Raw genomic sequence first — 16,543 nt, 5'->3', positions numbered from 1 at the left:
CTGGGACCGGGGTCTCCGTACGCGTTACAACGGTAACGCCACCAAGCAGTCCAAGGACACTACGCGTGGTCAGCAACTTCTTACACAACCCTGTTGCGCATCTAAGCGAGCCTGCAATGCGCAAAGTATATTGCCATGGCATGTTGCGTCACCGAATGTCTTGTGAAACTGATGCGTGCAACACCTAGTTTTTTTTTCCTTTACAGCGAAGCTATCTTAGGCTACCCTCTGCCATCATCGTCTTCGTAGTAGTAGTAGCAGTAGTAGTAGTAGTAGTAGTTATAGTGGTATCAGCAGTAGTAGCAGTACAAGAAGTAATAGGCATAACGCAGGCCACGTGATGATGACGATGATCGTAATGAGGCTAAGTGCTCTTATAGCCTACCCTCCTATTCACTCGGCCATTACAACTTCGCTTTTCGACGGTTTTCACGGTGTGGAACTGGTTGAAATGTTTTTTTTTAATTCAAGCCTATAGCATTACAATATTATTCTACTTCACAATGCGAGGCAGACCTTTCGTCTCTATTGTTTCTAATTTTTTTTATGAGTCCCATGTAAGCAAAAGTAAGAAATGCCAGAGCAAAAAGGTCATACCATTCGAGGCCGGCTCTTGCGCTCCAGGCTGCAAAATTCTCCGCGCGCTTGCTGAACCTGAAAAAAGAAAGGAAAATGTGATTCTATTTTTATCGTATAAGCATGCACGTGCTAAGGTTGCTACGCGCCGAAGCAATTAAATATATGCAAAATATCTAAAATAGTGCGCCTACTAAAAAGACATTTCTACTTATTCAACTGATCTCCGTGAAACACTGTAAGAGCGAACAAGTAGCAATTCACGAAGAGAACAAAGAAGCCTTATGCAACTGCATTTCAAATTCAAGTCTGTCACCGCAGAAATGTGTTTCTAGGCGTGTCGGATGTAAATGTTCGCGAACTGTTTTCTCATGGACATTTATATAAGCGGAACAGCGAATGCACTGGGACAAAGAATATTTTCGGGGCTGCCGGATTCTCCTGTTGTCGGATTATGACATCGGTATACGAAGCGCCTGTAGTATCATTGCGAAAGTAGAGAAGAATGTCATGTTCTAGCATTCTTCAATCTTTGTTCATTTGAACTTTTTTTTTCAGTTTTGTCTTTACAACAAAGTTTAACAATCGTATTTTCAACACTCCGATGGGCGAACAGGTACTGCGCGTTTTAAATACGTGTAGATGCGTCTGCGAAAGTGCCCGTCTTGGTAGCGGCCTGCCATCGCTATGCCTGCAGAAAACGTCAGCGTTGTTTTGACGATTAACATGCTTAGATGCACAATACATTAAATGTAACTGGTAGACGGAAAGCACTTCAGGAACGCGTGTCCGCGCAGCCTTGCCGAATCATAAAAGCTGCTGTGTGCCTCTGTACAACACGTATCTTTCGCTCACCAATAAAAAGTAATTATCAGCAAATGTGATACACTTACATCTTTTAAAGTCACACCACTGAGCACTCTGTGCAAAAATTATAAATGCAATAATATTTTTCTTGCAAAATGTTGTTACCCTTGATAATAGCACCATTACTTATTTGGTAAGAAAATATAATGATACCCAGTAAATACAATTCTTTTTAAAGTTATTTTTTTAGACATCAGGATCGCGTGGCCTGTACGAATAATGCCCCCAGTTGTGTGCTATATTGCCTATATTCAACTCCCGACTTTATTTTTAACATACGTCATCGTACGGGATTAATGCTGCTTCATATTCCCGCTTCTTCGTCGTCATCATCATCATCATTATCAGCCTGTCTACGCCCATTGTAGGGCAAAGGCCTCTCCCATGTTCCGCCAATCAACCCGGTCCTGTGCTTTCTGCTTCCACGTTATACCTACAAACTTCTTAATCTCATCTACCCACCTAATTTTCTGTCTCCCCCTCACGCGTTTGCCATCTCTTGGAATCCAGTCAGTTACCCTTAATGACCACCGGTTATCCTGCCGACGTGCTACGTGCTCAGTCCATATCCATTTCTTCTTCTTGATTTCAACTATGATATCCTTAACCCCCGTTTGTTCCCTGACCCACTCTGCTCTCTTCTTGTCTCTTAAGGTTACACCTATCATTTTCCTTTCCATCGCTCGTTGCGTCGTCCTTAATTTAAGTTGAACCCTCTTTGTAAGTCTCCAGGTTTCTGCTCCGTAGGTAAGTACCGGTAAGATGCAGCTGTTATATACCTTTCTCTTGAGGGATAGTGGTAGACTACCATTCATGATTTGATAATGCTTGCCGAATGAGCCCCATCCCATCGTTATTCTTTTAGTTATTTCACTCTCATGGTTCGGCTCCGCGGTTACTACCTGTCCTAAGTAGACGTACTCCTTTACAACTTCCAGTGTCTCGCCACCTATCGCAAAGCGCTGTTCTCTGGCAAGATTGTTCCACATTACTTTAGTTTTATGCATATAAATTTTCAGACCTACTCTTCTACTTTCCGTATCCAGTTCAGTAATCATGAGCTGTAACTTGTCTCCCGCGTTAATCATCAATGCAATGTCATCAACGAATCACAGGTTACTGAGATACTCTTCATTAACTCTTATCCCCAATTCTTCCCAATCCAGGGCCCTGAAAACCTCCTGTAAACATGCGGTGAATAACATTGGAGAGATCGTGTCTCCCTGCCGTACGCCCTTCTTTATTGGGATTCTGTGGCTTTCTTTATGGAGGACTATAGTCGCTGTGGATCCGCTGTAGATTTCTTCCATTATATTTACATAGGCTTCGTCGATGCCCTGATTCCGCAGTGCCTGCATGACTGCCGATGACTCCACCGAATCAAATGCCTTCTCGTAATCTATGAAGGCTATGTATAGGGGTTGGTTGTATTCCGCACGTTTCTCTATCACCTGATTGATAGTGTGAATATGGTCTATTTTTGAGAAGCCCGTACGAAATCCTGCCTGGTCCTTTGGTTGATTGAACTCTAATGTCGTTTAATTCTGTTAGCAATTACTTTTGTAAATAGCTTGTACACAACGGACAGTACGCTGATGGGCCTGTAATTTTTCAGGTCTTTGACGTCCCCTTTCTTGTGGATCAAGATGATGTTGGCATTCTCCCAAGATTGTGGTATCCTCCACCTCGAGAGACACTTCGGATACAGGGTGGCCAATTTTTTTAACATAATCTCTCCACCCTCTTTCAAGAGGTCTGATGTTACCTGATCCTCACCAGCGGCTTTGCCTCTTTGCATTCCCTTTAGGGCTTTCTTTACTTCACCTGTTAATACAGGTGGGATGTCAGATTCTTCGTAGTTGTACGTAAATTTTGCTGTAAGGCCTCACATGCAGGTTTCGACATGCATGTTAAGAAGCCTCTATCAACTGCAAGTAAAAACAGCGCAAAAAGACAGAGGACTAGTAAAAGAAGCATGCCTGTGTTCTTATAGTGGTCCTCTGTCTTTATGCGCTGTTTGATGGGAAGTATGTCGCACCAACTCGCCCAAGCAACCACTTTAGCTTTTCAACTGGCAATCTAGGAGAGCCTACTCGTTGAATGTGCAATCGATAGTGCTTACGACGCAATGAAATTCTCGGATGAAACGCTATTGATAGTATTACCACTGTTGGCCGTCCGAGTGCAATTCGTATTAACATCGACAGCAATCGGGAGTTGTTGTTTTTTTCTATTTTTATGTCGCATATTTCTCGAAGGCTGTCTGATGAACACTTCGCATTTTGACCCAGAATAGTGTGTCAGGGCGTCGTGACCATACCCTTGAAACTTACTACTCTGGCAAATAGCAATGTGTGTTACAAAATACCACTTCTCTCTCTCTGCCGTCTTGTTATACGACTTTTTTGGGGGGCAACTACGCAACAACTATACTGGTCCATGTACAGGGCTCACAGACTGAAACGCGACATTGTTTGTTCTTTTTCTTTTTTTGGAATATCAACTACCATGAGCAATATCTCGTGATAACTGCGTCATGCAGCTGCACATCTGACCGCTAAAGGTCTATACATCTGGCCGATATATACACTAATGTGTATGTATAGACATATGCATTAGTGTAATGAAACAATCACAAAAAACAAGAAAAAGCTAACCTTACTCAACTAGCACTTTTGCGCAGGAAGTGTTTTCGGTAAAGTTATTGGCTTTAACTTTAATCTGCGCGCTGTAGGAAAAGGGAGCATCAGTATGTAAGCACAGAGCTTGCTTTAAAGAAGATGACATGCCTATGTTTATTATATATATATATATATATATATATATATATATATATATATATATATATATATATATATATATATATATATATATATATATATATATATATATATATATATATATATATATATATATATATATATATATATAACAAGGGTCAGGAGAGTAGTAGTACAAAAAGCCACTCCAGAAGGCTTTTTTTGGTTAATGAAGGACTTCAAACAGGTTGCGAAATTTTTCGAGACTTGTTTGTGCTTCTACAGTAGACTAAATGATGAAACAGGGCTTGATAAATATAACTGCATAAACTTACCTACCCACTTTTTTTTATGATGGAGGGGTGATTCTTTGAAAGTACGCGAGTCAATGCGCCGATAAATGTCTTTGAACGTGCATTTTTGCCCAAAACAATACATAAGCAGAATAGTCACTGTAGACGCAATACTACCACCGTGTCTTCAGTACACGGCTTCAGAGTTTCCTTCGCTTTCTTAATTTTCAGAAAGGTAAGTATTGACACAGTTTCGCTCTTTTTCCCGCCACCGTTCAACATGTCAAGTTCTCCGGCCTACGTATTTTGTACCATTTATCGTATGCCGTAAAAAAGATATAAAGCTGTAGTTACGTGTGTAAATAAATAAGTAAATTATAAGGGAACCAGGAGGGAAAATGAGGGAGACGAACTCGGGCGTGAAGAGTTTCCAAATAAACAACAAAAAAAGAGTTCGTCAGCGTGTGGCGCCTCACGCAAAATAGCTGCTCGCTTGAGGAAGCTTCAGCGAGGCGTATGTACTATATACAAGAGGAGGCATATCATGATCTGGTCCTTCCTATTTGGCTTCCGCAGGCAGACTTTCGCGGAAGGGGATTCTTTTAAACTCATTAAAAACGCTGCAGCAGGCACATGTTCAAATGCGGTGCTGCCTGAGTGGGAATCTACGGCGCAGACGGAATGGTGCCTGGTGCAGGGGGAGGGGGGAAAGAGCTCTTCCAGAGACTCGGGCGCATATTTGAGGTCCGCCGCTTGAAGTTGCTCGCCAGGCTGAAGAACTCATTACCGGCGTTTTCCATTAGATGCGCCTGGGATCCACTTCGCTGCACCGCGGCTAAAACGTTTCTTGGCTAGAACAGCGTGGCTCGGGCCAAGGGGAGGGGCCTGGGGTTCTGCTTTGCGTATCACTCGCACCCCGTGTATGCTTGCACCAGGAATCACGCTTTCGGAGAGATTTTATTTTTCTTCTGCCTCTTGAATCAGTGTTTTGGCGTGTGCACATCGGAAGGGCCTTGCAGTCCCCGATAAGTACCATGATCCTGATTTTCAGAATTTCATTTTTTTTTTCTAGCCAATCTTGTCGCAAAAAGGAAAGTTACATAAATATAATATTCTTGTTTTAGTGAATAATGACTATACTGAAAAGGAATCACTCTCCTCCAATGCAAGAGTGCTTAACAAGACGTGCCGCTGTTCTCTTTTTTCCCCTTTTTCTTTCAATATCTTGAAGCGCCTTACCCGGGTATACGGCGCAAAATGTTTGCCTCGGGTTGGTCACTGCGCCTGCGCGAGTGATCTAGGCGCATATTTTACTGAACGGCAGGCGAAGTTCTTCGCCTCAGAGCCACAAAAGTTAAGCTCGCTAGCCAAAGGTGCCATTATTAGCGACGCTCTAACAAATACGGAAACTCTAAGCAGAGCTGCCTCTGATTTCATGCTCAAAGTTTCACACCTACAATTTTTCCAGCACAAGTCCTGCTCATAGAAAGCGTAATGTAGAGTACCTAAGCTTGTGTTAGTTTTTATGCGTGTGACTTGCATTCCGTTCGTTTTTTTTCTTTTCAGTACTTCAAACTCGATGAGAGAAATTGTAACAAGAGTTATTCGCAATTACCACACGTGAACAAGACATGTGGACCAGGGGCGACACAAGAAACCCTACTAGATAGCGCCAGCCGGATAGCGCCAGCCGGAGCGAGATATTAGCGCTCTATGGTGACGCCGGCTCAAAACACAGAGTCGCCTCCCGACAGTCAAGGCATGTCGGAATTAGACAGTGACGAAAGGCACGCTTTCTGCTGTTCGCATTTATTTTGATTGCAACTGTACATACAAATGTTCTCGATGAAGCGACGTTTATGTAACCTGAGAATACTTCTCGTGTTCTTTAAACGGACACGCTGACAGCTGAGTTCCATCTCTTCAACTGTGGCAACAGTTTAGTGCTGCTTGTAGTCCGTTTTCTGTACAAAGACCTTGAGACGTGCCCTATATAAGCAAGCTCTTCCTGTCAGGAAGAGCTTGCTTATATAATCGCGTCGCCCTAACTCGGGTTTCAAACGCTCGCACGTTTTTTACAGCGGATCTGTTTTTTTCTTCGTTATAGCGTTAGTCGTCGACAGATTATTGTCATCATCGTGAACCGGCCCGCGCTATCTTTGTCCCCTTCATATTCTGCTTCACCCAAGAACACGTGCGCCGATTTGTCCGGCATAGGAGGCCATAACTCTGATGATGGGCGAGAAAACGAGTACAGAGGGAGAGAGAGAGAAATTTATGGCGAAAAAAGTTGCTTGGCGAGGCGGGATTCGCACCCGCGTAACCACGATCCCAAGGTAAGCGTCGTAAGCAATCGACTATCCAGACACGCTAGCAGAGCGTAACATGGTATAGTACTGTATATTATATCCAGGGGTGGGAAAGGGAATCGAGGAGGGGGGACAAGTACAGAGGGAGAAAAAGAAAGACATAGAAAGAAAAAGAAAGGAAAAATAGACAGAAAGAGAGGTAAGAAAGAGAGAAAAAAATAGAAAGAGAGAGAAGGAAATAGACATACAGAGAAAGACGTAGAAAGGAACAGACAAAAAAAGATAGAAAATTCGGCAGATCCCACGCCTTGTGGGAATCCGTTTCATGCGAAGCAGTCGGCGAGTAGTTCTATACTGCATTTTTTGGCTATGAGCAAGCCGTTACGAGGTGGATCGACGTGTCTTTGTAAGAGTAGTAGTTGTGTGCACATCGTGAGCTTACCAGGCACGTTGAAACACGTACCAGGCACGTTTAAAGTGTAACGTATGGTCTGACGTAATGTCAGCGCTTACGTCAAAGCACATACTTCAGTATGATCCAAATGAAGTGCACTTTGTGGTGCGATGATGTGCTTATCATACGTAACTTTCATTAGCGTATTACTCAGGGGTCAAGTAACTCTTGAATATAGCTTGCTGAATCATGTGAATACAAATGTAATGTTCCTTATACTGCTAAAAAAACGGAGCCAACACTGGAACCACAGACGTTAACCTGACATGACACTTGCATCGTATGAGTACATGTGTAGTGTTTCTTGCTTTGTTATAATATTAGATAGCCAGCACCACAACCACAATTGACGTCGCAACGACATTACGCCTGCATAGGCAGTTTTTCCAAAGATGCTTCTAGACCTGGCGTGGCTCTGTGTTGGAATACCTGACTGCCACGCGGAATGCTTGGGTTCGATTCCTGCTGGGATCCTGATTTTTATTTCTTGCATTCGTCGGGTCAAGACTTCCTATGTCGGCTTTTCTTAACGCTCTCGGATTTAAATTACCGATGTCTGTTCTCGACGTTCCTGGGTAGATATAAACTGTCAATCACCTGTGGCGCATACCCGTATGCCGCGGCCCGTGGTGGACGGGTATGTCCTATACGTTCCTGGAGGAAAGGGTGTGACGACATATGCGACAGGATTTTCATGTTACTCATGTGATAACCAGACAGTCATATTCGCCAAATCCTCTTACTCTCACATGCCTGTTTTGGTCTACACCAAGTTAAGGGCGCGATCAGAAGAGCACCCAGACGTAGGCGGATAGATAGATAGATAGATAGATAGATAGATAGATAGATAGATAGATAGATAGATAGATAGATAGATAGATAGATAGATAGATAGATAGATAGATAGATAGATAGAAACCCTCAAACTACCTTGGGTTCGCTAAGAAATGCTTGGCATTTAAATAGAATGTATAGTATAGAATAGCATGTATAGTATAGAATAGCAAGGAGCGGAAAAGAGAGAGGTGAGAGGGTCAAAGCCTAGCCAAGCCTGGACCACCCAAGTGCCCTCACCAGCTCTGCTGTGACCCCGCCTTGCGTGACTTAGGGCAAGCTGCATTAATATTTCTGTGTTGCCTAAACAGAAAACAACGTTGAAGCGATGTCCTTTCCAAGCCATAGAGGAGATGCACGTCAATGCGACAGCATACGTTCGCGCCATCCCAGAAGGTGTGTTTCAGGAAGCTTTACAAAACTGACGAAATGATGGGAAAGGTGTATTGCAAGTAGAGGGGACTACCTTGAGGGGGACACTGTCTAGAATGTTGTGCAGTAAAAAAATCATACGGCAAAGGTTCTGTTTCTTTTTGAACACGCTCCCGTATACCGCTATTCTTATAATGCTTGCGATGCTTGAAGCAAACTTTGTTGTTTATCGCTTCTGCCAGTGCGTGGTGATTAATGAGTGAATGCACTGCTCAACATTCTGTCATCTTTCTTTCTCTTGACTATCTTCTTCCTTGCCCTTTCTACAGGAAGGGGACAGCCAAACAGATGTTACTCTGCGCACTCTCTGCACTCTGCTTTCAAAGAAGCTTATCTCTCCGTATCTTCGACACATCAAGATTCAAACGCACATGGCACGATATTTGTTTTCTGAATGAACTGGGGTGCATAAAAAACACTCATTTGCATCATGTAATGGCTCGGCCTTAGGGCTTCAACACCCATAACGATTCAGAAAAGTTGTACCTTCTTCGTGGTGACTGACCTAATCATTCATACAAAACTGAAAATGCTGATCCAAACTTGATAGCTATTCGTTGCAGCATGACAACGGCCAGCCATTTCCTCCTGCGACGACGCCATGTTCGCTGTGTTAGGTTACAGGCCGCAGCAGAGTTGAAAGTGTTCCGAAGAATGCGACCTTCTTTCAATGCAGACCATGCGCATCAACTGCCTGCGAAAGGATGCGCCACGGCCCACGAGAACAGCCGATCGATGTGATCAGAACGCATCAGCCACCATAGGCCAACTGACACACGTACATACGCACAGCATCACTCCGTAAATACGAGCCACTGAAATGTCCACCCTTTCTATTGCGGACCGACGCAGCACAAGCCGTTCGTAAAAAGGCGGGTAAACGGGCGGCCGCTGTCTGGTGCAGCGGAAAGGACCGAGTCTAGTGGCGCCATTGATCGAATAAAGTGCATCGCCGGGCACGACAGACGATAGCCGAGGCGACGCATTCTCCGCAAGATGACGTGGCACTCAACCGGAAAGAAAGAGAAATCCCGCAACACAGAGAACCCACTGCTTGCTGCACTCTCTAACCCCGTTGCCACTTTTGCTTTCGCGATCGTACTTGTTCGGTTTTTTGCTCTTCGAAGAGAGAGCGTTTTTTGCCATTTGTTCATGTTGGTTCTACCGAAAGTGTGAGCTGTGTGTCGTCCCATATCAATCCTCAGCTTTCCTTTGAACCTGATATTCGATTCTGCTTTCGCTTGCTAAATTAAAAGAAAACACTTACCTCTTCCGTAAGTCTGCCAACACTGTGCATGCGAATATATATATATGTATGTTTGCAAATATAGTTACGCATTCATAAATACGCATACTCAAAGTCGAATGTCTAACTACGCAAAAGATTAATGTCTAACAAAATTCATCGCTGTGCATTTGTGGTTGTTTGCGCACTTTGTTAGTTAAGATAACTTTTTTACTCTCATTCCTGCATTCTGTGAACTCGGGGAAATTTTCACTTGTCAAACATCGTATGTTATCAAGCGTACTATAAAGCTTAGTACGTTATTAATCACTCGGTAGATATGAAAGATCCGAGTGAATGTATTCCCTAATTGATAATGTCGATCGATTCCGCTCAACTCTCAGTCGTTCAGTAAGCGATCTCCTAGAGGAGGGCGTCGGATGAATGTTGACCACACAAGCTTCTTTAATTCGCCACTTAAGTAAGTCGAAAAACGAGCGCGTAACCTAAGCAGGAACTTCGCAAGACCGTGTTTAAGTTAAGCGCTCGTATTTCAAGTATCATGAATCACCAACTCGCCCAATTAGTCATTTTCAGTAACTTCACATATTCGTGTTCCGATACTGTCGGGAAGCGACAGCTTCGTCCACACATATAAACCAAAGCCATACGTTGTGCTGAAGGAAGCCACTCAGCTGTAGCAGTGCATGCAAGTGTAAGAACTGAATAATGAGTGTTATGCTATGACAAGACGCAAATCAAGGCAGTATGGCACGACACTATAATGGCTAGAAATGGGAAACAAAATTAATTTTTTCACCCGCACTATTCAAACTTACAAGCGAGATAGCACTGTAAAATGGAAAAGGATGGAAATTAAGCAGAACTTGACCAATTATTTATTATTTAGTGCGAAAACCTGCTGAAAAAGGAGGAGCAGGAGAGTAGGCGTGTTGCACAGACAAGCGCATACAAAGAGGAGCAACTGGCCATTAAGCAAAGGAGTCGAGATAACGCATTAACCCCATTGCTCAACCCGACACGTTTTAGGGGCGAAGCTCCTCAGGGTGTGGGCCTGTCCCTCCTTCGTAGTATATAGTAGTAGGTAGCCACGCAGAGTGGGATGTATCCACTCCACGTGATAAAGATGACGATGACGACTGACAGCCATGAAGAATATGCGCGTTCCAGTATAGTGGAATGTACCCAATACACGTGATAACGATGACGATGAGGCTGATGGCCATGAAGTATAAGCGTGTTCTATGACGATGACGACTGATGACCATGAAGAATAAGCGCGTTCCAGTATAGTGCAATCTACGCACTACACGTGATAACGATGACGATGACGCTGATGACCATGAAGTACAAGCGCGTTCCAGACCACACATTCTCTTTCTGCCATGGATGAAAACGATCGTGAACGCACTCTCGCCCTCGAAAGGCAAAACGGCAACGCCGACAACAAACTTTCCCCTGAGCTTAACGTCATATATGAGGACCCCCGCGTTTGTGTGTCCGGTCTTTGTATGGTGATCGAGCGGGCAAAATTTACGGGGATTGACGGTTTACCAGATTACCTCCGGAGCTTCGCCCACTCATCATCATTCACTTCGTGGATACGGCGTGATTTTTTTCAATAGTCCAGCGATTCTGGCGCCGCAACTGACACATTCAATCGAACTCAAAGATTAAGCAGCGGCAACTAGCAACAGGTCTACTAGCAACACAGTACGAGCATACTGACGCGTAGCACAGCTCAACCCGACACGCCTTTCTAACATCCAATGTAAGGTGTTACGTGAGAAATACCCATGGCATGTGAAATGAGACGCAGGTTCTCAGGCGTCGGCATTGCCTTTCAAGCTCGTTTCGACGTGACTTCGAGAGCTTGAAAAAAAAAAATAGGAAGCGTGACGTTTGCGGAGAAATCCCGTGAGTCGCGTTATCTGGAAAAGCTGGGCCTAAGCCGCTTAGACCACGCTGCTCACTGGACAAAGGGACAAGCCAGCGCGAGAACCGTTTTCGAGAACAGGCCGGACATCAGGAAACCGGAGCCTTTATTTTGTGCGCTCTGGGATTCCTTTTAAGCGGGCAAAGATTAAGCGAGAGCTTACGGCGCACCCAATTTAAGCCGCCCACTTTCTCGAACGAATAGAAAGAAGTATAACAATGGTCTGATCCAGCCCGTTGCAGCTGAAGCTCTGGAACTCTGATCACAAGTAAGTGAGACAAAGGGGCATCTAAGAAAAGCACGAAAAGTAGTTCTGGCTTAGTCTTCACGAAAAAAAAAGAAGGAAAACAATTACGCGCTGGCAGTAAGATATTGCGGGCATGATCACTGGAAAATAAGGCGAAATCAACAGCAGAGCACAAAATGGACGGTAATTAAATTCTCGCTCTCTGTCCTTCACCAAGCAAAGAGTTCTTCAGCAAACATTTTCGTTCTGTTATTTTTGCCTGTTTCAAGCACAAAAACAGTCTAAGCTCGTTGCTTTGATGAAAGGTCAAATGCTAGCGGCAGTAAATACTTCCTGTGCGTCCGTATGGACTGGAATTCTTTTGTTTATTGACATAGGTATAAACCATGTCCCATTTGCAATTACGAAAAAATGATGGCCTTTGCTTTGTGAATATAATCCAAATACAAATAGGAACTTCTAATGCCGTTTACAATGACTTTATTTTGTTCGCCAGAAAATTCGGGTGTGTTTCTTTCTTGACATAGATCCGGCAACAGACGTTTACGGGACGTGTGCTCCAATGCAGGTGCGAATTTCTGCTTTGTTAGTGCAGGGAGATTCTAATGTGGCGGGTAACTGTATAGGTCGCCACTGCTTGTACAGGCTAGAACGCATAATTGCAGGTCATGTTCCCAGATGAAGCGGAAATACAGATTTTTCAAAACTTTTCGCGCCCCACAAGCTTTTGCTGGATGATGTACACATTATATATTCTGGTTATTCGAGCCCCAACTCTACGAAAGTTCAAGTTTCGTTAATATAATCATAATCGCATTGCTAACTTGCGGTGCTCTCGGTTATAGTAAACACCGATATGTATTAAGTCAGGCTAGCTATCCAATAGATTAGGTTTATGCCATGACTCTCGCATCAGTACTCTTTGCGCCAATATTTTTCAATCTGTAAGTAGGCCAGTTGGATGAAGAAAAACAAAAGTACGGGGCAAGAAATGTGGGACAGAATGAATCACAGCACAATAAGTGTGTTTGTTTTTTTTAGTTTTATATGAGAAACATGGGAAGGTAGTCTACGTTAGAGCCGGTTATACAATCATCATGATATTAATATTGGCGAATTACAAAAAAAAACAGAACAAGAAATAGTATAAAGAATAAAAGAGTAAAAAAATGGTCAGAATCAGTGGCGTAGAATGAAATGAGCAGAGTTTGAGGGCAGAACGTAATACATATAGAGTGGTCGCCCAGATTCCCGCAGATAGAGTCCGTACAGACAGTTTTTTATGCGCTTACATGATATAACATGACTGTTGTGTCGCGTTTTCTCTGATTTTTTTTTGCTGTCTTTCTATGGTCTTGCTTATCACAAAAAAGCCGTATATGCGACGCATGTCGCCCTCATTCTGAAAACAATAGGCGTCTTGCGTTTCTTCCAGAGTTCGAGCCGATCTTTTCTGAGCTCCTTCCCGTCTTGGCAACCGCACTGCCGTAGCGTGGTGCCCTCCTTAGCAACCACCTCGTTGATGACGTCAACCGGTGCGTACGCGAGGAAATCCAGGCAGTTCCAACGCCCTTGTGAGAGATACACCCGCTGCGACTGGTTTTAATTTACTTGCTGACACAAAGGCACAAATATTGCGGAGCAAGCGAAGATTCTCTGTCATTTTTATAAACTCGATACATCGGTAAAGCTACAAACTCTATCGCAACTCTCCCGCTCTGACCCAATTTTACTGTGCCACTTCTTGTTAGGAGGGTTTTGCGCGAGAGCATACTTTTTTCGCGTCGCAATATCAGAAACCTCCACGTGCGAGTCCTACGACTTTGAGGAGACGATAGAACACGTTGCGTTTTATGATCGTTTCATCGCCCACCGCGATGTTCTTTGAACTGTCTTAAACGAATTAGACCGAAGTACATTTTCTGAGGAAAATATCCTTGGATCATCATGACTCCACGTGACGCAGGCTTAGGCCTAATTGTAGAGCTACGCTTGATTGTAAAGCTGGGCTCCTAAATCCGACCACGCTAAGTAATCGATTTTACGTGTAGTGCATGGTCCCATCTGTTCTATTTTAATAGCACGTGCCTTCTATTTTTTCTTTCTTTTAATCCCTTCATTCCTTCCCCCTAGTGTAGGGTAGCAAACTGGAAGATCGTCTGGCTCACTTCCCTGGATTTCCTTCCCTACCTGCTCCTTCTTTTCGGCCCAGCCTTGCCAGCTTCAAGAAACAGAGAATATGCCATAATCTTTGAAATGTGGGTCGATCTACATCGTTTCATTTTTTTTTAATTTCGATACTATTATATTTCTCTATACACCCCCAAGCCTCCATCTCGCCCTAAGCTTCGCGGATACCAGGAACATTGGGACAAAAAGCGAGGTAATGATGAACGAGAGTACTTTACGTAATACACTATATATAGCCACCGGCGGTTAGCTGAAGAAGTTAGCTGCTAGCCTTACTTCGTATACCATTCCCATTTCTTGCTGTCGCATTCATTCATGGTTTCGCCCTTGCGGAAAAACTGTGTCTTGTTTTTCGTGGTGTCGGAAACAGCACCGTCAACAGCAACAGCGACAACGACAACACAAGCTTTGTGTCGAGACTTTACGGACCTCACATATTTCCTTGCTTACCTGCACCCGCATTTTTTTTGCTAAATGAAATGTCGTTCCTCTTCTCATTCATACATTTATACAATAAAGTTGTTCCATTCGTCTTAGCTACTGCGAGTGTCCGAAACTCCCGCGCAGTCGGCTTCCGTGCTCCTGCAAAGCTACGAGCACCGAAGGCTGGCCTTTTTACGCCGCTCCGGCATCTCTTTCACGGCTGGCTGCACTCAGCGGCTTGCTGCCAGCTGCTTTATAGGCACGAGAATATGTTCCAAACAAGGATCTCGCGAAGCCGTGCAGTTCCAGCATTCCTCCTCGTGTTTCGGCTGTATGCATTCATACAGCGGGGCTTTTCATTCTTCTTACCAGGGTCACGCATCGCGAATCTTTATTCGTGACGTCCCTTACAAATATGACCTTATGTGCTCTTGTGAGAAAGTGAGGTTATGCAGGCCAGGCGGGCTGCGACGGCTGCTACGCCAATATTTTTGATAGCTCGAATTTTTTTTCGAGAGCATGTGTATGCAAAGGCATTTACAAAAGTGGGGATGAATTTTCCTTGCCTGAACTCAGGGCAGGGTGAGGCTCAACGCGGCTGAGAGAAGAAAATGTCCACTACAGCTGCGGCCTCGTGGCAGCTTTGTTTTGCAACTGGACCATGCAGCGCACGCACGAATTGAACCGGTTGCGCTAGCCTTCGGCGTTTTTGCCTAGATCGCTTATCGGTCGTTCTCGCGCGGACGTAGGGAACAACGGTGGCCTCGTGAAAAAATCTCAGCTATAGCTGAGCCATCAGAATGAAAGTTGCCTTCTACGTCGTCAGAATGCAACCTGTCTATACCAGGGAGAGAGAATAAGGATGAAAGAAAGGCAGGGAGGTTACCCAGGGCTGAGCCCGGTAGGCTACCCTGCACTGGGAAAGGGGGTAAGGGGAATAAAAAGCACGCCATCTCTCGCTAAATGGGATCATGAGGCGATGCGAAGCAGCGTTTCGGCACGTCGAGCCCGCCTTTCAGAAGGGGAGTGGAGAGGGGGAAAGGGAGAGGGGATGTGTGGAGATGGTTTGCGCATGCGCCGTAAGGGTGGTCACGCCGCACACCACCGTTTGAACTCCGCCATAAGATGCTTCGCATCTAAAAAGATAGAGAGCGGAGGCTCTCTAACTGACGTAACTGACGTAACCTGCCGTAACCGCAGTTTTGCGCTTGACATCACAGACGGTGAGTCAGTCCCGTGGCTGAAATTAGAGCAGCGCATTCGTCGCTTTATGCAACTTGTTTGCGCTGTCCTATGCACCCAAAATCTTGAAGCCATGGTGCTAGTGTTCTCAAGCAACAGACTTCTGAAGGCTTGCGAGAACTGGAGTGATGGTGTCCAGCAGTAGTGACACGCCTCGAGCTATCGATGTCTGCATCTTGCTCAGCAGCACACACATAGCACTTGCTAGGGTGCTGACAACGTGTCTGTCTTCATCCGTGAGATTATAAGGTACCGACGAAATGTCCCTTATTGTTGAAGTCTGGTGTCGCTCATCACGTGCATGTAGCTTTGAGAGTTCAGGCCAACGTGTGCTATGTGAGGCGGTGTGGACCAGTTACCTTGTGTATTCCCCCCTGCAATAATGCCTTTGGGCGCTGCAGGCACTCTAAATAAATAAATAAATAAATAAATAAATAAATAAATAAATAAATAAATAAATAAATAAATAAATAAATAAAGTGCCGCTTCTACTAGCAACGGCATTGCTGGTAGAAGCGTACGTCATTGTCCTTAGACCCGACAGCGCTTGGCCTGAGCGGAAGAGGTGAATGTGGTTTTGGACGTGGTTCGCGTGGCAATGAGGCTTTGGAGGCTTCAGACCACCGCCGATGACGGGGCCGTGGTCGCCTTATAGATGCAGCCGCTTCTCGGTGTGACGACTCATCTCTAACCTTTTTCTGCAGTATTACTATCTCCCTTTGAATAACAGGGTAA

The 16,543-nt window shown here is 44.5% G+C and overlaps 1 protein-coding gene across 1 annotated transcript in view; it reads right to left on the bottom strand.

Moving 5' to 3' along the window:
- The window catches only part of LOC119394877 (nephrin), a 278,061-nt gene that overhangs the window by 169,738 nt on the left and 91,780 nt on the right, over nt 1–16,543 (bottom strand). The window contains 1 exon segment of the mRNA XM_049416006.1: nt 598–654. Within this exon segment, the coding sequence (XP_049271963.1) occupies nt 598–654 (57 nt within the window).

Source organism: Rhipicephalus sanguineus, chromosome 5 (assembly GCF_013339695.2).
Source record: "Rhipicephalus sanguineus isolate Rsan-2018 chromosome 5, BIME_Rsan_1.4, whole genome shotgun sequence".
NCBI classification, from domain to species: Eukaryota; Metazoa; Arthropoda; class Arachnida; order Ixodida; family Ixodidae; genus Rhipicephalus; species Rhipicephalus sanguineus.
This window is presented reverse-complemented; position numbering and strand designations above follow the sequence as displayed.